General features: G+C 33.7%; 1 protein-coding gene across 6 annotated transcripts in view; it reads right to left on the reverse strand.

The window, feature by feature from the left end:
• Positions 1 to 25,166, reverse strand: part of LOC118182320 (septin-7-like) — a 176,184-nt gene that overhangs the window by 70,355 nt on the left and 80,663 nt on the right. For 4 of the 6 annotated variants that reach the window (XM_085822163.1, XM_085822165.1, XM_085822166.1 and 1 more), the window contains one exon: positions 15,719 to 16,019. In XM_085822163.1, coding sequence (XP_085678289.1) covers positions 15,719 to 16,019 — 301 coding nt within the window. The remainder of the gene's footprint in view (positions 1 to 15,718; positions 16,020 to 25,166) is intronic. The other 2 variants (XM_085822164.1, XM_085822167.1) reach the window with 1 other exon arrangement.

Here is a 25,166-nt window from a genome sequence, read left to right on the forward strand (position 1 = left end):
CACTAAATCTTTAAAAAAAATCTCCTAAAATTCGTGATAATAGTCGCGGAAATTCGCGCCGCTGAGAACTTATTATTCTAACGATGGGTAAATATTGCTGAACGAAATTTTCAATAGCGAAAGGTGGCTACAATCTATAAATTTAAGATAAAATTTCTCAAAGACATGATGTTGCAATTAGTTCCCCCACCCTTATTCGTTAAGAAGGTAATGAATGATATGTGTGAAGTTCATGGAAATAAATGGTTGTTTCTGCATTCCAGGCGATTCAGGATTGCACTGGAAGGTGATGTGTTCTTGGTGAACAGCTAACAGCTGTCCTACCAACAGAGAGAACATCACTCTCAGTTTTTTAGCTATCTTTATGCATCATGTTTAATGCATGACAGAAATACTCTATAGACGTCTGAGAACTGACACAAAGAACGGATAGCTACTGCGAGTATTTTTTGTTAAGAATCTTCGTTGCAGTATATATTCAGTAGTTTCAAAAAAGGATGTCAGTCAAAAGTTTTATTGCGCGATTATTATGCAAAAACAAGTGACATCCGTATGAAGATCAATTTTTGCAAACGTTAAGTGAAGATAATTATGATAGATGGCTTCAATTCACAGTACTAGCTTGGGAGAAAATCCCATGTTCCCAGGAAAGATATTTTCAAGCATGAGGAGGTGAGTGATGAAATTAATCGAAAACGCCGATAATGCCAAGATTTAAATCCGCTATTGTCAGGTCCCACAGAAAGCCCGAGTTACAGCACGAAATTCCTTCCACGATTCATAAATGCGATTTCAATTCTTTTCTTGACCTTCTTTAGCATACTAAATTGCCTGAAGAAATAACATCATGTTTCTGGGAACTTCACTAACCTCGTTATTTCCTTGATGAAATAAAGATATATATAATTCCTCCACTGCATCATTACCTTTCTGAAAAGTCTAGCTTAAATTCGTGCACCACATACATCTTTTCTCACCCGGAAAATTCTCAGTAGAATTCAAGGCAGCTGCCTTCGATATGGAGTCCGCGATCTTCATACCGCTCATTCATCACTTAAGTACAATTGATAATTTCGATTTCCTGTTATTGTTTAGGGAAGAGAAAGGATTTATATACATTTAAATCACTGTGTATTATGTAGAAATTAGGGTTATAAACCCAGAATTTTTTCTAAATTTCGAAATGAAACGAAGAATCGCACGTCCTTCATTTTATATCATTAGTTGGAAATAATTAAATGTCCAGAGGAAGACAAGTCAAACCTGGAGACATCACAGGTGGATTTATGGCGTTTGCGCAAATTGCCATCGCTAGAGACCTCGCGTTCTAAGAAGCCCTAAAAGTTTTTTTCTAAGATCCCTCCCCCCCCCTTAAAAATAAATAAATAAATACCGCCACCATTAGGAGAGGCAAGCCAGAAAAGCGAGTCTTAAGTTAAATGGCTAGCTGAATTGTGAATGCAGAGTTATTGAAGCAAATCAAAAGTACTATGTCAGCGAACACATATTTTTAATAGATAGGCTTTTATTTCTTAACAGATCTCAGTCTGAACAGTGTAAATAAATTTTAAGTGCACAGAAACACCATCGCAATATCTCGAGGTATGCCTGTATTCGAATTCAAAACAGTTTACATATTTATGACATAGCCACTGAACAATCAGATGAGAAAAAACACACAGGCAATAATTGTTTTGTTTCCGAATACGAAATAGTTGCCTTTAAAAGCTTTTCTTATTTGTTTCATCAGTTAATAATTGAAAAATTATTGTGCAATAAATTTATTTCTTAGCTTAGATATACTGAACTACGATACGATCGAAAATATTTATCGTTTCAAACGGGAAATATCTGGGAGTGGCTGTAATAAAAAATACATAAATAATATCACTTGGGAAACAATTTTCTCCAAATACTTAGAAAACAATTTTTGTCACCAGTAAATGGATGCTTTCAAAAAGCCCTCATTATTTATGAACAAAAGAATAAAGAGCAGGTGTTAGACTATCCCTAACGCTATCCTAAGCACGCAAGAAAGTCTATATTATCCTTTTTCTTTCACTCCTCCCTTTACAGATTTATCGTGTTAACATGCAATGCATGAGTCAGAATTATAAATTTTTATATATGACAAAAGAAAAATAGTATCAGAATGTTTCCGTAGATTTATACACACTGCAGCACTTCTAGTCAGATGGCAAATTCAAAATTTAAGATAGAATCAATTAAGTAGCATTCATACATAAGCAGTGAGGGTGTAGCTCCCAGCAGTGACGGAGTAAATTTTCGTCGGAAATATAGCTTTATCATGTTGCTTAGTTAATTAAAATAGCTGAAAGAAAGGAGGCTTTATATACATACACACTTTTTAAACTTTTTACACATATTTTAATTAACTTTGTGCATAAATATAATTGAAAGAACCGAAAAACAAACGAACATTTTACAAAAATTTTAACGCTGATTGAAAATTGCCACTGTAATGATAAATTGGGAAGGGATTCTTAAGATAATAATTTATATTTTACCTAGGCTCAAGTATTAATTTATTCGCGTTTCAGAGCAAAATATATAACCATCAACTTCTATATCTCCAGCATATGTAAATGAAATACTATATAAATTAGCTAATAAATGTGATAAAAATATTTCATACAAGAAACATACCTAAATCTTATAACAAAAAAGCCTTGCAACATTCATATTTGAAATGAAGTAACCTAACAAACAACTTGCACAACTGGCAATAAAGAAAAGAAGCATATAAATGATAATTGTAATTCCCATTATCCAAAAATTTAGAAATATATGTATATACACCTGCGTATGATTGAAAGAAATGGTGCTAAGAAACATCAGCATTACTACTAAATATTGTAATCCATAATTAGTGCATTTTTAAATCATATAATATTTTTTAAATATTAAATTTTACATTAAGTGCAAATTGCAGTTCTGTTATTTTTCTCCTTGAATTTGTAGTATACCTCTTGGTATGAATACGAATGTTGCAAGTTATGTTTTTTAATTATTACATTTGAATACATTCCATTTTCATTGTTAATTTTTGTACGTGCTTGTGATAGCAATAAAATTCAAGATGAATGGAAAGAAAACTTTTTATTGTGTGCTATTTAATGAAGAGCAGATTTAAATGTGCAGTTCTTACTCTTGTGTATATTATTCAAATCATTTCTGCCAAATATATAAGGGAAAGTACCCAAAGGAATGTTATTGATTTGAAAAAATAAATAAAATGGCCGTGAGAACCTGCCTGAACTTTAACCTTGTCTAAAACAAGTGTATATAAATATATTTACATATGATAGAGCGAAATGATGTTAAATCATCAGCATTGCTACTAATTATTGTACTTTTAACAGCTTGCTATTTAAAAAACACTAAATGATTTTTTTATTAATTGGAAATAGTAGTTCTGTTACTTTTTCCTGGTAACTTTTAAACACTGCATAGTTTATGTGTTTTTTAAAATATTGCCACATACACTAAATATGTCAACATACACTATTTAAAAATATTTAAATTTTTTAAAAAAATTTTAAAATAGTGTGTGTTGTTTGTTAGGTTATCTCATTTCAAATATAAATGTTGGAAGGCTTTTTTTTTTTTTTTTTTTTTTTTCTATAAGATTTAGGTATGTATTATTTTTTAATCACATTTATTAGCTAAGTTATATAGCATTTCATTTACATACGCTGGAGATATAGAAGTTGATGGTTATATATTTTGCTCTGAAAAGCGAATAAATTAATACTTGAGCCTAGGTAAAGTATTAATTATTATCTTAAGAACCCTTTTCAATTTATCATGACAGTGGCAATTTTTAATCAGCGTTTAAATTTTTGTAAAATGTTCGTTTGTTTTTCGGTTCTTTCAATTATATTTATTCACAAAGTTAATTAAAATATTTGTAACAAGCTTAAGAAGTGTGTATGTATATAAATCCTCCTTTCTTTCAGCTGTTTTAATTAACTAAGCAACATGATAGTTATATTTCCGACGAAAATTTAAAAATTCAGATAACTTTCCGATAATAACATCGGACGGAAAGCTCCGCCATGTTTATTAAGTGTCATGGCCTTCTCCCTCTCGAAGGTCAAGGCTTAGCTCCTTTCTGACTAATAAATACACTGGTGAGCAAAAATTAAGGACGAGACAGTTTTTTCAATATAACTTTGTACAAAAAAGCCTTCCAAATCAACACATTTAATACCGTAAGATCCCTAATACATAAGGACATGAGTAATGTAAGCAACACTTACTAAAAGAGAAATCAGAGTGATAAAAAGAAGCTTTGTTGAAAAAGTAGCATGGAGCGCAATGCGACTGTAGGCCGAAACAACCCTGTGATGGGTGTCCAGCAAGAAACATCTGGTCTTTAATAGGGAATATGATCTCTCCTGACTGCTAGGCAGGTTTCACAGTGTTTGCCCATGCTGAGAATGAGGGTGTCAGTGAGTTGTTGAGGCATTGCTGCCCATTCATCTTGCAGCGCCAAACGAAGCTCCGGAATTGTTACTGGTGGTAAGGTACGAGCTGCCAAGCGTCTGCCTAGAAAATCCCATACATGCTCGATGGAATTGAGATCCGGAGATCGTGCTGGCCAATCCATACGTTCAATATCCTCACTCTCTAAGAGCTGTTTGGCAGCTACTGTGCGATGACATGGTGCATTGTCGTCCATGAAAAGGAACTGAGGACCCATAGCGCCTCTAAAAAGACGCACATATGGAAGAAGAATCTCGTTACAATAACAGGTCCCGTTGACTGAACCTGCGTCGAAGATGTGAAGGTCTGTACAACTACCAAGCATGATGCCTCCTCAAACGAGAACACCGCCACCTCCATACCTGTCCCTTTCAATGATATTCGAGGGATGATCGCGGCTTCCCCGCTCTCTCTAGATGAATATGCGAGAATCGCTACTCAAACTGAATCTGCTCTCATCTGTAAAGAGTACTCGTCCCCATTCATTGTCTCTCCCATTCCGGTGTTCCTGGCACTACAGAGAACACCTTCTCCGATGGGCAGGCGTTAGAGGTACAGACCACCACCGTGCAGTCTTCTGGCCACGGTAAAACACGATATCGGTCATCCAGTCACCTGTGTTGTGTGTCTAGTGATTTCTCCCGCTGTCTGCCGCCTGTTTCTTCTGGCCAGTAAGGCAATATACCGGTCATCTGCGGGTGTGGTTCCTTGTGGACGACCACTACTAAACCCTCGGATAGCTGTTCCTGTAGTTTGAAATTGTCTCCAAAGTCGTGAAACGATGCTGTGAGCAATTCCGAACTCTGCAGCCACACTTGTCATACTGCGGCCTTCCTCCAACTTTCCAATGATTCGACCTCGGATAAAAGCATCCAGATGTCGTCTAACAGATTGATTATTTGGCATTTCTCGCTCAGGCAGCAACTTGGTGTGATTTTAACTGCTATACGGCGTGCAATCTCTTTGCCAGAAATATTGATCTTACACCGACAACATGCTTTATACTACTCAGACACTCCCCCATTACGTCTACCTGCATATCTGCGCATGTGCTACCGTACATCACCTTACTTAATCTCCTGATTGGTCTTTCTGTCCGCTCTGCCTCTTCGTTCAGCTGATATGCTAATTTTTCGACTTCGTCCTTAACTTTTGCACACCAGTGTATTTTGAAAGTTGCTTAAGTGTGATTTCAAGGCCAAGACGAAACAAAACTCAAATTCATGAACACTAAATAAAACTGGTAATATTCGAACCAGATCGGATACAGCCTATCGGGATTTTCAAAACAATCTGGATAAATTTGTTGGCCTTTATATTTAAAAAAAAAAAAAAAAAAGTACTTCAGTGCAAATGAGGGGATTTCATTTTTTCTCTCAATTTAGCATTAAAAATTACACAACTAAAAAATATACGTATAAAACTGATATCTGAAACTTATATTGCAGTTTGACACCTAGAAGTGTTAGAAGACACCATTAAATTTCCAGAAAGTTAAGAAAAATACAGTGCTAGCCATAAAAATTGCAACACCCCGAATGAAAGCAAATAGCAGAATCTTACTTACTGCGCATATATAGAATAATGGGAGGAAGACATGATTAAATTTGAATGTGATTTGGGGTACACAACGAGCAGAATTCAGTACTCAGAGCCGCCACCTCTGTAGCATAAATGACTGTAATCCGGCTAAGCATCGAGTCGAACTAAGCTTTGATGATAGAGACGGGTCACTTCATTCCACATGATATTAATGCTATGGGCAGCAGAATTCATCAATTGGAGTACCTAACGAGTGGTGCGTGCCAGTCTGTCAGCAAACCCATGGTAAGATATTCTCAATGAGTGAGAGATAAGGAGAACGTGTTGGCCAGGGCAACAGATCTGCCAGCATCATTAATAATAATCATAAATAATAAAAACTCTGAATCAAGGAATGTCAGGAAAGTACGGGCAACATGTGGTTGTACATTATATTGTTGAAAGATGGCGTCCTGCAGACGTTGAAGATAGGGCACATCCACAGGCCTAATGCGCTAGAAATGTAACGGTTGTCTACATTACCGGCTATGCGAACAAGAGGTGAGCGAGATATGTACTCAGTGGCACTCCATACCAGCACACCAGGTGCTGGGCCGTATAACGATGAAGAATGCAAGCTGACAATATTCGTTTCTCTCAGTGCTTTCCAAACACGGATACATCTGTCATGTTGCGGTATGCAGAACCAGGATTTGTCTGAAAAGACTACTTGGTGCAACAATCTGTCCAGTGTCGTTCGTTCGTCACACCACTTAGGCATGCCTATCTCTGCCGCAGTATCAAATGAAGACACACAATGTTCACCGTGCTGACAGTCTGTGGTGCTGTAGACGTCATCGCACTGTTAATGCGGACACTTGTCATCCTGCACAAGAAGCCAGGTTCCTAATTCAGGGTACGTGAGTTGGCTGTAGAATAACACAAGGTCGAAAGGACCCAAAATGCATAATTTTATACACTGGAGGGGGAGGAATAATAAAGAAAATAAATCATTGCCTCTGAACGTAAGGAAATTATTCCTTTTAATTAAAGTAGCAATGAACTATGGTAACTCACCATTCTTTTAAGGTCTTCAGATTTATCCGATGATACAAGATTAAATTCATTAAATTTAAACACCCGATCTTAACATCCTCATTGAAAACGATGAGGTCATTAATAATAATGGGTTTAATTGTTTAATGTGGTAACTCAGCCCTGTTAGCGCTCGCACGATAGCTAAAAATAAGTCTTCGAAAAAAAGGGGGAAAGTTAGAAAAAATTTATAAAGTATTTAAAAAATTTTAAATTTATAGAGTTAAAAGATGCAGTTTAACACATGAAACAATTTTAAGCTAAACAGTGGCGACAGACTTCTCTGTAAGATTTAATCTCCAAAATCTCTAGATAAACAACATAGAATCACATATTTAAAAAAAAAAAAAAGTTATTTTAAACAGAAATGAAAAAGTATGAGAGGGACTTGCTAAGATCTTATTCTATCATTCAATGCTAAATGGAGATTTTGTACCTATTTGATAAAGAAAAAAAAAAAAAAAAAAAAAATATTCAAATCGCAAATGTGTATTTTTTTATCATTTGCACATTTCTACTTTCCAAGACACGTAATTTGCGTACTGGAAACAATAAATCCTTCTTCAGAATTAAAATAAAAAATGTTTTATGCATAATAGTATTCTTCCTCTTACCAGTTACTCTAACCAATTGTATTTGAAACAAAAAAGTTCTTATTCATTAGATAAGAAAAGTCCAGTACACTTCTAACCCTCCAGCCGCGGAATCAGTAAATAACGGGTTATTCTTTTATCCTACATGAAGAAAGTTCTAATCTCATCGGCAAAACTGGCATTTCTACTAAAATTAGTTTCACAGGAAGAAAAGGTGTGAATTTTGGACCCGCGATCAGAGGGCTAATTTATAATGCCAAATTTAAAACCGTTTATTCCACGAGTTGCCATTAAACGATTCAGTTTAATATGGCACGGTTTGGCTCTGGAGGAAGAGAACTGCTACAACTGCATTTGGATAAAGGTCGATAAATAGTTCCATTTGATAGTTAAACGGTCGAACAGTCACTTTATTTTGATAAGAGGCAAATATCTCATCGACAAGCCAAATTCAAAACGCATTTTTGGATCAGGTCTATTATCTGCAACATAAAGCAATAAGATGCAGCCCTAATGGCCTGAAATCTTAAAAATCCTCCTAAAGATTTTCAGTATCTTGTTTTCCTCATAAAAATAATGAAAGTAGGGGCTAAGGAATCCTGATTGTTTTAATACTGATTATGTGCCCGCTGCTTATAATACTTTAATCAAGCCCATTCGACTGAAATCGAAGTCCTTTTGGAGTTTAAGACTGAAAGAGATCTGCAATACAAAGCCAGGGTCTCCCATTTCAGGTTGTTCGAATTCTGCTTCAAGATTCCGATGATATGAAGGCATGTTCTATCACACAGTAACCTTTACAGTGATTGTAATTCCGGAATAATAAAAAATTTAAAACCAGATTAATTTTCACTACTTTGCTAGTTTCTACTGCTAAAAAAAATAAATAAAATGAATAAAATATAATATTGCACTATCTGTTTTAGACTTGCATTATAGAAAATATACCATAGGCATTTGTAACCACTTGTTTCAGATAAACTTCTAAGCGCAACGAATATTTTAATCACATTGCTCATATAATTTTTATTAGCTTACTCTGGAAACGGTACATATTTTATATCCGACTGCTGTCGAAGCTGGTAGGGGGAAGGAGTATTAGCGCATTTATAATCTACCTCGATTAAAAAAAATAGTGCAGTAAAATTTTAAAATAACTGAAAAAAATTCCAAAATGTAAGAAAAGAAACTACAAAACTTAAATTTTCTAGATGAAATAAAATGATAAACAACAAACATTATATAAAATAATGAATAATATAATAATTACCTTTTAATATTTTACACATCATCAAACTTACTTCGGGAAATTTTCTTCAGAACTTTCTGCGATTTCGTCTAATTGTGTAATATCAGAAACTCAGCTGCTACTATATTGAAGAAATTCGTCATTTTTAGAGAAGACAAAAGTATAACTATAGACTAACTTTTTATTTGACATCTATTTTGGATTGCAACACGGAAACTAACATTATTGAAGATTGACTGCAATTTGCAATTTTCACTCCACGCGGGTAATAAATCTTTATAGTTCTGCTGTGATCAACATAACTACTCTTATTTAGTTTTTCATCTTAAATGCTGACACTCGACATATTCTTCATATTTGGCGTTTACTTTAGATCTGCTTTAAAATGAATCAAGTTCGAGGTTTCGCTTTGTGTACTTGACCCCATTTGGTTTTACAGCAGCCATGAAATAATCCATATTAATTTTATCCTAATGAAAGTTAACATACCTTAGATCAGGGGTCGGCAACCTGTTTGTCCTTAAGGACGCAATACTAAATTTGAAAATCACCGAGGGCGCATGTTTTACAGATAATCAACAGGTATAAATAGGCATTAAAAAAAAAAAAAAAGATTTTTTTATAACTTTATTTTGTTGGTGTCATACATAATGATACATATAATTCAGTGTGAAACTTGGGTGTCCATATTTTCAGTTAATTTCTTAGAATTGGGGATATATTTAGAGTTCCCGGTCCTTAAACAATTATCTAAATGTCATTAAGCTTTGTTCGGTATTTTTGATTTCAAATATTTCATATTTGAGAACAAAGACTCACAACTGTATGTTGTTGCACAATATGAATAAATTTTTAGTGCACATTTCCTTAAAATAGGATACTTATTTTCATCGACTAAGTTCCAAAATATTTTATCATTACTATGCCCTTTTACAATAATATCACTTTGCAAGTTTATTATTTCTAATTCTAGGTCTTCGATATTATGAAGCTCGAAATACACTGAAACTATTTCAAGGACATCATCTTCAGTAACATTGAATGGATTTATGAAAAATCTTAGAGCGGGTTCTAATGCTGCAAAATCTTCAAATCTAGAAGAAAACTCTTTTATTAGCTTATCTATAATTTCTAAATATGATGTAGCAGTAAAATTTTCATTATTTTATATTTGGGAAATGTGATAATGATTTTTTCAATAGATGGGATTTCAACAACACTAACTTTCATTTGAATGCATTTACTGCACTAATCATGTCAGCGATATGCTGATTTTTCCTTTGTATTTTTAAATTTAATTCATTCAACTTTGCCGTTATATCTGTCAGAAATCCAAGGTCGATTAGCCAATCCTTATTTTCTAATTGCTCGTAAAATTCGCCTCTTGATGCAATAAATTCCTTTATTTGTGGCAAAAGCATGATAAACCACTCAAGTATTTTACCTCTGCTCAGCCACCTCACTTCAGTATGTAAAAGAAGATCTGTGAACTGAACGTCCTCATCTTCTAAAAGTAATTTAAACAATCTGTGTTGCATAGCTCCCGATCTTATGGAATTAATAATTTTTGTTACTATCGTAAATACGTGTTGAAAACCGATTGTTTTTGCGCATAACATTTTCTGATGTCTGAGGCAATGATAAGAAATAAATTTTGGGAATAAGTAATCCTGTCTACATAAGGCAATAAATCCTTTTTTCTTACCAGTCATCGCTGGTGCCCCGTCTGTTGTAATTGATGATAACTTTTGTACAGGTAATTTTACATCTTTTATATACTTTTTAAAAGTAGAAAAGATATCTTCTCCTCTGGTGCTTCCCTTTAATGGCAGAACTTTAAGGAATTCTTCTTTTGTTGTAAAATCAGAAAATACCATCTTCACGCAAATTGCTATTTGTGATATATTTGTCACGTCTGCCGATTCATCCATCTGTAGCGAAAAGAAAATACAATTTTCCATATCATTTGCTAATTCTGCCTCCAAATTCTCCGCAATTACTTCAGTTCTTCTAGTAACAGTTTGCGCTGATAATTGCAATGTGTTTATAGCTGAAACTATTTCCTTTTTATTTTTAAATTCTTCAAAAAGTGAATCAGCAGCTTCTAACATGGCTTCTTTCAGTAATTCTCCATCTGTAAATGGTTTTTTATTCTTAGCTAGCAAATGCGATATTTTATATGACGCGATCGTTGCTGCTTTATGTTGTTGAAGTGGTTTAGTAAAAAAACTTTGCTGGTTAGTTATTAAAGATTTTAAAGAAATAAATTTTTTACTTCTAATTTCAGAGTTCATTGGATAGTCACTATCAAAATTGGTATGAACGGTCTTAAAATGTCGTTCAATATTACTTTTCTTGGGAATCGCAACACTATTATTACACAACAAACACACTTCCCTTTGCAATCAACGAAACAATATAGATGTTCCCATTCATCGTTAAAATAATATGTTCTTTTTCTTTTACATTTATCCATGAAGGGTTTTAAAAGAAAAGAATTATTTCAGATTACTTAACAGTTTTAAATGCACGGTCTACGCGTGGTCTATTCGAAATAAGATCACACACTAACAAAAAATATGTGCGTGTTATAGATACGCTCAAGGTTAGCAAACTGCTAATCTATGCACAATCCTAAACTCAACTGACTCAGGGATAAATAGAAGGGCTAGCTCATTTCTTTGTTCGACTCCTCCCCGACGCGAGCCTAATGGGGGAACGTAACAGGCAATAATCTGACGTCACTGTGATGCCACCTGTCCTGATTTCCCGCGTTTAAAACAGTATTTTCATTGAGCTGCGAGACGATTTTCTAGAAGTTACATATCCCAAATTAATTTTAATAATATATATATCTGTTTTCTAATAATGTATATATTTAAAATAATTTATATATATGTAATTTTAGTCAGTTTTTATTTTAAATTCTATATTGTAAAGTATCGTTTACGTAATTTGGCTTTTTACGCTGCAGTAACGTGCCGTAGCACTTACAGAAGTATGAAAGATAAGATACTTTATTTCATGGGATCAAAGGATCCAAATGAGAGTTTGCTTTTGAAGAAAGTATGGATACACAAATGTCAAAGAGAAGATTCTATTAATGTGAAGAGCGGAAAAATTTGCAGCGAACATTTTCTATGCAGTGTTTATGAAGATGATATGAAAAATCGCTTGTTTGGATAGCCACAAAAAGAAACTGTTGGAATGGAATGCTGTGCCGAAAGTAAATTATGATGACAATAATAAATCGAAATTGATGATGACAATAATGAATCAAATTTTAATGATTTTGAAATAAAACTCACAAATGAAAATGTAGGTCATCCTGAATGATAAAGGATAAACAAGAATGCATTGATAATTTGAAGAACAAAATAATATCCTTAGAAAATTGTATTAAAGTATTGAAAAATAGAGAAAAGAACAATTTTAGAATGTTTGTTCAGCGACCAAGAAGGTGGACAACATCTAGACAGAAATTGGTATCAGAAATTAAAATCTCAAATAGCGAAATTTCGGGAGGGGGGGGGCACAAATCGGAGAATTTGGAAAAACGTCTAAAGCCTATTTTTATAAAGACGCAGATTAATGCATTACTGAAAAAGAAGAAAAAAATCAGGTGGACTAGTGAAAATATTTCACGTAGCATCGTCATAAGAGCTCTGTCATCTTAAAGCTATGATTTTTGGAAAGAAAAAAAATTGGAATATCTTTACCTAGTATTATCAAATTAAAGAAATGGGGTTTATTTTATTTTTTAGTGTTTTCTAAATTTTAGTGTAGTCCAAGAATTTAAAGTAATGTTCTTACTCTAAAGAAGAAAAGAGGCGAATATTTGTATTCTGTAGAAAAAATATGTGTTCTCAGTTTCGACGAAATGCATATCGATTGAAAACTCTGCTATGACTCTAAACTGGACTAAGTTGGTTCTTTTCAATATCTTTCGATAATATCTTTGGTATTATGTGTATGTGTGTATTTAATTATGGCAAAGCACACTAGAGCTATCTGCCTAAGGGGAGGGATGCCTTCGTGGAGGACTTTCTATGGGAAACTGGCTCGTATACACGTTACACATGGGGAAAACCACGAAAACACCCATGCAGCCAGCCCGTTCGCGGGATTAGAACCTTGGACCGAACTACCAGTGTTCAGCGACTTTACCGCTCGGCCGCTGGTGGGCCTCTTCGGTAATATGAATAGTACCAAAATAGTACCAACAAGAATAACAAGTATTTAACAAACTAATTTTGTAAAGTACTTGCTAAAGTTATTCTTATTGTATCCTTTGTAACTAATTATTGATTAGATTTTGTGCTAGATTAGCATTCTAGATAAAATATAATAGTATAAAACATCAAAGTAATTGGCATAAAAAGACCTGCTTCCTTTACTCACACTTTTGAAAAATTAAATAACTGTTTTAGGTACTCTGAATAAAGCTATTTTGTCAAAATTAAGGTAACAATCTTATATACATTTATTTAATTGTAATATAGATATAAGTATAAATTACAAAATTATTTAAAAAATATCTATTATATTGAATCGGAAGAGAATTATAACAATGTAAAATTTACAATTAGGCAAAAAATCAAACGTAGGTTAGCAGAAATGTTGCCATATATGTCACATATATTTAAACCTATGTCAATGTAAAGTTGTTTTTTGAGTAAATTTAAATAGCTGCTATTATAGTTATCTTAGAAACAGCACAAAAATTCTCTCAGTTAGCATGCAAATAAAGAAATGATTAGAAATAAACGTGCATTAAATAAAAAAAAAACCTGCAAATAAAAATAAGAAAAAAAAAAAAAAAAAAAAAAACCACGGAACTTTACGTTAAAAGAGTAGCACATTTTATCTATTATTTTAAAATTGAGTAAGCATTATTAAATTTTTTAATGGTTCAGTCTAAAATTCATAAAGCAGTAACATTGCCTCTTCCAAATTATAGCTATCTTTCACACACAGCTCATTTTAAACACTGGTTCAAAAACGCTAATTTCCAAGCTGTGAATTATATTGGCGCGTTCAGTGTCATCATGGCTACGTCATCACTTCTCACTTTCTGCTTCAGGGGGAAAAGCTCTATGAGCTAGCCCTTCTCTTCTAAGTCCTGCAACTGACTACTGTCTAACCACGCTAGCGAGAGCAGTTTGGCCAAAGAATCTGTAAGGATTCTTTGGATCCTTACAGATTCTTTGGTTTGGCTGAGGCAAAGAATCTGTAACCTTACAGATTCTTTGGCTGAGGGCCAAGATGGGTCAGTTTAATTGAAGGGGTGTGTGGGCGAAAAGCGCGGGTATTTTTCCCTCTCGAAGGTCGAAGGGGTGTGGGTGAAATTGAAGGTCAGGGGACATTTAGTGTCTACTGGGCTACTGCACTCACCCCTACATAACTGATAGATGTGCCCACTTGCGCCCCAAACTGGATGTTTACATAGATGTGGAATACGTGGTCAGACTTGCTGTATATCGCCGTTTGACAAGAGTAAGTAAATCGCTCTGGCTATCACACATTTACATTAGTCCAGCGAGGGCGCATTAAAAATCGATCGGGGGCGCCACGGCGCCGCGTTGCCTACCCCTGCCTTAGATCTACCAATCGAGGATTATTTTTAAAGTCCATTTTGCCACAAAAATTAAGCAAGCAAAAAAATGTTTTAAAAAACATTATTTTTTTGAATTTTCCTACAGTTCTCTATTTTTCTACATAATTTCCCTGCGAGTTGAAACCTTTATCATAGAACTCCACAGCCTGTAATGACAACCAGTTAATCACGGTCATTTTCATTTCTTCACCAGCATCTTGCTCTTTCTTAGCCCCACTAACGGATAAATGATTAAGACCACTGAATACTGGTAGTTTGACGAGCCCAGGCGAACAGGTTGGCTGCATGTGTAGTATTCGTGGTTTCCCTGTGTGTAACATGAACTTAAGAAGGGTAGTTGCCCTTCTTAAGTTCTCCACGAAGGCATCCCTTCTTTTAGGCAGATAGCACTTGTGTTTCTTGAGCCCCTTATAAAAATATCTTGACTTTCCCTACATTACCGCCCCATTTTCGTGATTTACTGGCACTCAGTGCATTACCATCGTATATTTCACATATATGGAAATGAATAGCCGCAGCTTTTATGTTTTGAGTTATTCACAGCTGAATGAAAGATCATATTTCAAAGTTGGCAGGACGCTGGATTTTCTTGAAATTTTTAAACTCGTACTACAAAGCGTACAGACCGACGCCTTAAATTTACGTCGGATTCCGCATAAAGAATGCCTGGAGAACGTGAGTGCACTTATTCACACTAGCGCGCAAAATTTCAAATGCTGTTCTTCGCAAATGGACCTTATTTTAAAGATAACCTACATACGAAATAAGGGACAAAACTTACTTATCAGTATATAAAGGAAACCTTTTTTATATCAAAATCGAATCCACTTCGAGTAAATTCCTACTTCGAGATTTATCTTACGTATATCTCACCAATGAAATACTACATATATCCCAAGTATAAAAATAAATATCACATTTAAACATGAAAACACGTATAATACTTGAATGCATGAACTCCAGTCGAACTACCATTGTTCAGCAATTTTCCGCTCAGCCGCAAGTTGACTCCATTAATATTTAAAAATACTTAAATGAATTAAGCATAAGACTATAACGGGTATATACGCAAAATAAAGGAGAACTATAATCAAATCTTACAATACATAATAAAAAAAGAGAGAGAGAACTTACCAACAACCATAAGTGTGAATTCAAAACCTTTCTTGACAGCTTTTCGATACACTTGATTTGGCAAGTTTGCGAAACCTACATAACCATCCATTTCTCTAACAGATGTTTCTTTGGCATACGTAGAAGTAGTAATGGAAGAAGAATTTTCTTTACTTAAATTAGATAATGGAACAGAAACAGATGAGGTAAAATTATTTACATTTGGCGCAAAATTCGCCGGCACACTGGGTACACTGGCAGTATTTGGTGCGGAAGGAGTTGTATTACTTTCTCGGAAGAACATCTCTCTTTTCTGTGAAAGCTGAAAAGGTATAATGAATCAAACTATAACAAGCATAAAATTAACATTACATAAGCTATATTTATAAAATATTCGATGTATTAATCTCTGTATATGAAGTTTATACCCCTTTTCATGCAATCATTCAATGATAAGACAAAGGAAGTATAAATAATGGCTCAAATTAAAAGTCGAACACTTACATTTTTATATTTTATAAAATAATTTTTAACATAAATAATTTAAATAAAATTTAACATAGCCTTCATAAATCAACTTTCGAATACATATTAATTTATCATAATCAAAAGAGAAAGTTAGCCACTACTAAATTAAAAAAATCTGATGTGTACACCACGGATCTTGTACTTCTTGTAATCTTCCTTGTATGGAATATTAAATTATACGCATTTTTTCTTGCATTTCATTTGAACTTATTGGATTGAATTAAATCTACTTCGCCGACAGCACATAAACCACAATAGAATAAATGCATTCTTTAAAATTCACTCTAGTATTTCTTTACCATAGCGACACTCTGGCGCTAGATTCACTTAACAGTATTATATTTCATTCATATTATAACTAATAATGCACAAAATTTATATCATTTAAAGAATAGAATTATCTAATCGTTGCCACATGTTCTATTAAAATACTATAATAAAGCTAGAATGCTATATAAAAGAAATTAAGAAAATAAAACAAAAAAGAAACAGTTTTTCACAGACGATTGAGTATTTCTCATTCAATTAATTCAGTTCTCACTTCGCAAAAGGCAAAAATACATAAAAACTCAAAATATCTATATTAAAAATTACAAAGTAAATTTTAAACACTTATTTCCTCTAAAAAGAAAGGCAGAAAGGATTAAGCAAGATTTAATTGGCAATAATAAATGAAGGCTTATCTTTGTTGTTGTGAAGCTAAGTTTCTCTAGATTGGCAAGAAATCCACTAGTCTGCTGTTTCAAATGTAAACAATCAATGGCCGCCATAAAAGAAGGCTTAGCGGCACTTAAACAACTTTATAATTGTTGATAATTCTAAAAATATTGCATACAGATTTACTAAAGGCATAAAAACCTTAACCGGAATGTAAAAACAACATAATTCAATCATTTTTAAAGCAAAAAATGTACAATTTACAAACATGTAAGAGTAAAGAAACTGAGATCACTGAGCCGGGTAACAGAGTGGATATATATATATTAACAAGCAAGGTAGTTAGTACAATACCATAAGACCTATTTGGTCTAAATAATTTTTTGCGCAATATGCTGCAAAATTAAAGACATGAGAAATTGTAGAAAGCTCGCCAAAAAGTTACCAGGAGCTGTGGCTCCAAGAAAAGTTCAACACATTTTTTAAAAAACAATGTCATTGAAGGGTGAAAAATTATGCTACACGTTAAATTAAACACAGTAAAATACTAATCTTTGGAAACTAGTAACGGCAAAAAATAAAATACCTATCGATGTGACAAGTGTAAAGTTAAAACATAGAAAAACCAATCGATGGAACAAGTTAAAACATAAAACAAACATAAACATATAAAAAAATATTAAAAAAAAATTATATAAAGCACAAAATGGTAAATTAGCTTGACCCGAAGTTCAACCAGGCTTTTCAAAGGAAATTTCTAGCTGAACGTCGAATCAAGCTAACTCCATTACGAGTTTCGCCGAAACAGACAATTGAAACTTTTGCGTTACAAATTTTAATAAAATAGACGAATTGTCTTCGGCCGATTGCAACCAAAATACGAGGTGCACATCTACATGTTATAGCAGTCCTACATACAAAATTTCAACGTTCTGAGGCTACTCGTTTTTGAGTTATGGGAGGTACGTACGCACGTACGTACATACGTTCGTACAGACGCCACGAAAAATTCTCTTCAGAATTGATTTTAAAGCAGTTTTATAATTTTTTGGGGGGGAACGAGTCTTTTATTCTGTCCTTACCTAGAGATATCACGCAAAAACGTCGTTAAATTGCATTCGATAGCGGTCAAAATGGATATTTTCGTTGAAATATACTGCCTGAAACTTTTCGCGATTACAATACTTCCTTTTTACTTCGTACAAGGAAGTAAAAAATAATAATAAATAAAGCTTTTACAAGGTGAAAACTAGTTTCAACACAAAAGTCAGGCAACTTACATGATTTTTCTTATTTAAAACGCAAATATTTCCAAATTTTTCACGAGTTTCCTGTTGTTAGTATTGATATATTAATCTAATTTGTTTCTAGCTTGCTAATTTTCGTTTTGATGCTTAAGAACTTGAAGGCAATCTGGACAAATGTCTTATGAAATTCGTGAGCTTATAATATTTGAAACATTTAACAGATGGGTTGTCAGTAAGATTACTGAAAAAACAGGTAAAACGAAACCATTCAACAGTATTCGATGCAATCAAACGATTTAATGTGAAAAACACCATCAAAACAAAGCAAATGAAATAATTGTGCACATTATGAAGAGAACTGGATCGCACTAGCATAAAAGAAAAACCCAAAACTAAGTACTCCCAAATACAATAGAAACAGAAAATCATTTTAGAAAAAGGTAATCCTCATAGAATAAGAATTGTTCTTATAAAACTAACCATTATTTCAATCCACGAGTTGCTAGGGGAAAAAGAAACCCTTTGTGAACAAGATCAACCATTTGAAAGATTGAAATTCACAAAAATTCACAAAAATAGAAACTATTCATTTCGAAGGATACTTTTATTTAAAAATGATTGCATATTTAATATCTGTGGTTCGAATGTCCAAACATATAGAGAAGGTCAAATGAAGAGTATTAAGGGGGAAAAATTAAAACCTAACCCCTAAAAAATTGTAGTAGATCAATACAGATATGAGGATCAATGTCAACCAGTGGACCAGGTAACCTTCATATCATTAATGGAATAATAGATCAAAATAAATATCCACAAATTCTGAAAGAAAATGTTAAAGAGAGTGCTTAATAAATGGGCATAGACGATTTTTTTCATTTTTATTAAGCCAACGACCTGAAGCATAAAAACTTAGTCAGTGGTTATTTTATAATTGCTCACGTGAACAGATATTCCCCCTCAACCTCCATATTTAAATGTACTTGAAAATTTACAGGCACATTTGGAAGAAAAATTAAAACATCATGTCATATTCAATTCAAAAGATTTAGAAAGGCTTAAAATGAATAGCGAAAAATTAAGCGTTCAATGTCGAACAAATTAAAAGCCGTTTTAACAAATAAAGGCTTGTCAATCAAATTATTATTCAAATTGATTACAACAATAATTATATCCGAATCTGATTTTGAGAGTACGTTTTATTGTTTGTTGAACTTTTATTTTTTCAAACTTAATACAAAAGATTTTGCTTTATTGGTTTTTGAATTTACAAATACTTCAAAGGAGTAAATACGATTAATTTATGATTTTGTTTCAATTCTTTTCCTTTTATTATAAATCATTTCATAAAGCGTAAAAAAGCAGGCATCTGAGTTTTACACTGAGTCACTTATCTCAATTGGTTGTTATAAATGCATGTTAACTATTCAACTGACTGACTACTTTCTATTCCTTAAATATGTCTTATCTCAAAGTTCATTATTTTAAGAGCACTCAAGAGATTCAGAAAATCATAAACATAGATTTTGTATTAAAGAGAAATGGGGGAACAGTTATATTAACACGCCCAAATATTATACAGACCTTTCTCTTTATTTCTTACGGATTATCGAAAATAAAAAATAATTATTATACATATATCAACACAATATTTTTTATTTGAACATTAAGCTTGATTCTGGAATACCAATGCCTCCATTTTTAATCTAATACATGAGACTGCTAAGAATGTTTTCAAGATATTCTTGATATTTTGTTCTTTTCGCTTCAACGGGAAAAATGCTCGCAAAAGTATATGTTTCCAAATAGAAATGCCATGAAACGGGGTTGTTCGAGGAGCACACCTTTTAGAGTTTCCTTCGTAAGGCACAACATAAGTCCATTTAAAAAAATATTACTTTCGCATTAATCGAAAATACACTCTCCATCATTATTTCGAAGCAACTTATTCTCAATTACATTTCTCACGATGGTGAATATATTATTTCATTTCTTACGGCCAGAATGTGCAGCTTATTACGCTCTTACAGCGGAGGAAAATATTAAAAGGATATTATGTCTTTTCCAATCATCGGATTATGGGTTTTTTTAATTCTAAGTGGATGTGGTAATTAATCATTACACTACAAAGGTATGCACGAGAGAAACATTATTCCTTAGAAGAAAAATAATTCACTACCGATCAATCAATCGAACGTGAAATTATTAATTTGATAACTAATCTTAATCAATATAGTGCAAAATGTAATTAATTACAATTTTTTATTACCTATTTCTCTATATTGTTAATACGCCACATGCACCGAGCGCAGGCTTAATAGCAAACATAAAAAGTAATTTTTTTTTTTTTAAATTACGATTTTTATACCCGTAACTTGAAGCAACTGTCACAAGATAATATTAAGTACTCATAAATGATACAATTCAACATTTGAAATAGTAGTTGTTTATTAAACTGCAGATCAGGGGAATAATTATTAAAAAAAAAAAAAAAAGAAGAAAACGAATCAGAAAGAAGAAACTAAAAAAGCACAATCTGAGCCAAAATTATCTGCAAACATGCGGAAAACTATGTCAGCACATCTAAAACCTTTTAGTTCAGACGGGGGGGGGGGGACGTCTCTTTAAAGTTTTAAGTGATCTGCTGCGAAACTTTCAATTTTTGCCTAGAATATAGGTAACTGTAAAATGTAGTTTACAGTTTAGTACTTAGAGAGATACTTTCGCCGTACATTTTTTAATCGAGATGAAAATTATTCTTTTTGCATCATCAATACACTACATTTCATCAGCTGAAAATCGCAGAATTTTTTTTTTTTTTTTATCAAGTATACTTATTCATCTAAACAACAATCATGCACGGCCAGTGGAAATGAATACCACACATAAAAAGATATTACTTCCAAACTGCTTAAAACATCTAAACAATTTAAGTTTTAAAATGTAACGAAAGAATGTTTTGAGCATATGGAGTAAAAATATGAACAAGAAATCCCTTAACGCCCAAATGAACAGAAGTAAAAAACTCTAGGGCTGCTGTGCTAGGAAGTCCCGATTTTATCCTAGAACACAGTTGGATTTATGCTGCAAAAACATGTTTATGAGTACTGAGCATGATTTAAAATAAATATAACAATAATAGTACTTTGACACTTTGAACGGTATACTGTTGTTCGGCAGAGATGACTTTTCCTGCTGATCAACGGCTACAGACATGAAATACTGGTAGTTCGATCTGGGTTCTATTCCTGGAGACTGAATAGGTTGGCAGCTTCATAATTTAGAGGACCCGCCCCATATACAACGTAAATGGCCAGTTTTCTTTAGAAAATCCTTCACGAAGGTCTCTCTTCTTAGAGTCAGTACCTCTAGAGACATTTATTGTGTTCATTAAAATCTTAAACTCAGGGGACTTCGAATTTAAAGATATCGTTACGAATTTTGCATTTAGTTAGGTATTTTTAATAGAATTATAATTAAAATTGTTTTATTTCCCAGTGCAATGCAGCGCGGGACAAATTTTAATAAGCAAAAATACAAGAGCAGATGCACTTAACATTGAATAAAAGTTTATCTCTGTAATTAATATTTAATTTGAATAGATGTAATTGACTAGGATGTTATCTGTAACCGTAATTCTACACCTTTTGTTTGCCAGAAATTGCTAGAACTATCTCGCGTGGACGATTTAAAAAGCTATAAAAGCCGGGGAGAAACATCTCAGTTTAGTTATTTAGATAACTGTTGTTGTTGACTGTAGCGAATTCGCGGTGACATCAGATTAGCTTTCTCTGAGCTTTGGATAGCGTTCTATTTGATGTTTTAGTAGTTTAAAATATAACTACTCTGTGATATTGTACGAATATCTATGAGGAAAACTCAGCATTTTGTTTTATTTCTTGCGATAAGAATAAATTTTATTAACACTTTATTGGACTTGTGGATTCAATCTATTACGAACCCGCAACACACGCAACAATATATTATTACGAAACCGAGATACTCTATAAGACATCAGCATTTTCGTGATTTCCATCATGTGTAACGGGAATACGAGCCAGTTTCCCTTGGAGAATCCTCCACGAAGGTATTCTTCTCCTTAGGCAGATACCCTCGAGCGGTTCGCCACGATCAAATCAGAACAACTGTAAACACTTCTTTAGGTCCTGGTAAATTCTTCTGAAAAAACAATCGGGACTTCAATGCACACGAATAAAATTCAGCCACGGTTAGTTTAGTTGTAGAGACATTAAGTTAATTGGAAAAGCGGGAGAGATGAAAAATTAGCAATCGCCTTCGCTGGGAATCGAACCATGGACCTCTGAAATAGCGGACCAGCGTGCAGAACCACTACGCCATGAAGGCACGCCAGGAAGGTGGGAGAAAATACCTTATATACTCCCCCTTTTAAAGGGCGACTGGGGTTTTTAGAGCACCCAATCGCCAAATCCTGGGTGTGGAGAGTCATCATCCATCACCCTTTTAGTTCGGGCACCACTGTAGAGACATTAGGTTAATTGGCAAAGCTGGAGAGATTAAAAATTAGCAATCGCCTTCGCTGGGAATCGAACCACGGACCTCTGGAATAGCGGCCCAGCGTGCAGAACCACTACACCACGAAGGCAAGCCAAAAAGGTGAAAGAAATACCTTATATAGTAATAATTGGAAGGAGATATAAAGTTTGCCTCCTAATGCAGATTTTAATTTTAAAGAGAAGGGGCTACCATATTCAGCGTCAGTAACCATTACATTTCCGTCATGACTCCATAAGAAACTAATCTTATAGTTTCGAATACTCTTTAAAAATTATTTCGTCAAATTTCTAAAATATCGGAAATGACTACGCGTACTGTTCATTCAAGCCAAGAAGAGCATAACCTTATTTTACCTGGCTAGTAAAGGACAAAAGAAGTTCCTTAATAGTCGCCGGTTGTATTTGATGGGAAATTAAGCTGATTCAATACACAGTTCGAGATGAAATGAATAACTAACTGACATAATCAGCCAGTTTTATTGAAAAAGGACTTTTTAAATAAATTTGAAGCCATTTCATATACACCCGAATAAATGAATGTCACAACCTCTACACAATAAAAGTTTAAATTACTTATTACCGTAAAGCATATGAGAGTTATTTGCATAAGAAGCAATGAATTTATAGGTCGCTCTTAATCATGTTGCATGTAAAGAAAAGCCATGAAAGCCTAGAAAGTAATCATTATAAACAAATCACTGCAAATAAGAAATCATGCTCGATTAATTCAAAGCATATTAAAAGAATGGTGCAGTTTTAAAAGTTAATAAATTTACTTCTCATCTTACACAAGCACAATTCATACTGTCAGCATAGGCAACTGTCTACGTTTCTCATGGTTTCTAAGGGCCAGCAAAGGCTAGTTTCTAATAAGGTATCGCAGCAGAACCTTTCTTTTTGCTCCACATCGAGAAGTTGCGTATTCAGATCTGTTTTTATAACGCAGCATGAATTTCGTGCACGATTTAACAGACGTATCAGAGTGCAACAACGTAACTACAGCTTTTGCCACCGGAGCGGTTATTGAGTTTGCCGCCCCTCTTATGTATAAACAAGTCAAAGGAAATAAAATTTATTAACACTTTATCGGACTTGTGGATTCAATCTATTACGAACCCGCAACACGCGCAACAATATATTATTACGAAACCGAGATACTCTATAAGACATTGGCATTTTCGTGATTTCCATCATGTGTAACGGGAATACGAGCCAGTTTCCCTTGGAGAATCCTCCATGAAGGTATTCTTCTCCTTAGGCAGATACCCTCGAGCGGTTCGCCACGATCAAATCAGAACAACTGTAAACACTTCTTTAGGTCCTGGTAAATTCTTCTGAAAAAACAATCGGGACTTCAATGCACACGAATAAAATTCAGCCACGGTTAGTTTAGTTGTAGAGACATTAAGTTAATTGGAAAAGCGGGAGAAATGAAAAATTAGCAATCGCCTTCGCTGGGAATCGAACCATGGCCATTACTCCGTTTATTTTTGAGGAAAAACTTTAATTGCAATATTTCATAATTACAGTTTTTTTCGTTTTGAATTTTATTTCTAACGTTATTTTATAATTACATTATTATTTTATTTACTTTTTGTCCGAAAAATTATCGATGACATTGTAAAGCCTACTTGATTGCTCCGATTGCCATTATGTAGACAGTATAAAAAGATTTCTTAAATGTAAAACAAACATTTGTAGCTCTGAAACAAATTCTCTTATGATTTTCATTTGATTTCATTCATCCTCTGACAATAACAACACTTAGAGCAATTGTGCGGAAAGTTCGAAATAGCATTAAAGTATTTGGAACTTTGTTCTATTTCACTTTGTATTAAATTTGTTATGGGGACTGTACTGCTGACAAATTGCAAAAATTCAAAAGAAGTTCCTTACGTTACTGTTTCGTTTTCTCTAGCAATAACGGAAGAAAACTGAAATATTTCTGTCTTAAATAGAAATTCTTCTTTGTTAATATCCCCAGGATCATATTTTAACTGATATTCGTAATTTTCATTGAAAAATTTCGATTAAGTAAAAAATGTATAACAAGAGTAACTGTTGAAATCTCGTCTTCATTTCTTTAAATGCTTTCTCTAAGTTAAAACTATAGTTTTCTTCAATTCCAAACAGCAATTCAGAATCTTATTATTCTTTACCTACCTCGAAGATCCACACGATTAATTGCGATAAAATAATGTTTCAAGCGAAAAATGCCACTCCCAATAATGTGCCGCCCGGGGCGGACCGCCCTCCTCTAGCTACGCCACTGGCAGCGTGACTCTCTGAAAACAAAGCTTTTTATGCAGTACCTAAAACAACAGCAACTAACAACTCATTCCTGGACATGCAGGAAAACTAGTCGCTCCCAAATGAATGGGTCCATAGAGTTTATATTCTACAGATGGACGAAGTTTCCTTCTATTTTTATAAAAATGTGCAAGTGCTTCTAAATTGCGTTCTTCCATAACGTTGGATCGGATAAGCTGCAAATGAGGACAACGG

This window comes from Stegodyphus dumicola, chromosome 8 (genome assembly GCF_044657685.1).
Source record: "Stegodyphus dumicola isolate Sdum_Otavi_A_Nest chromosome 8, ASM4465768v1".
Classification (NCBI taxonomy): domain Eukaryota; kingdom Metazoa; phylum Arthropoda; class Arachnida; order Araneae; family Eresidae; genus Stegodyphus; species Stegodyphus dumicola.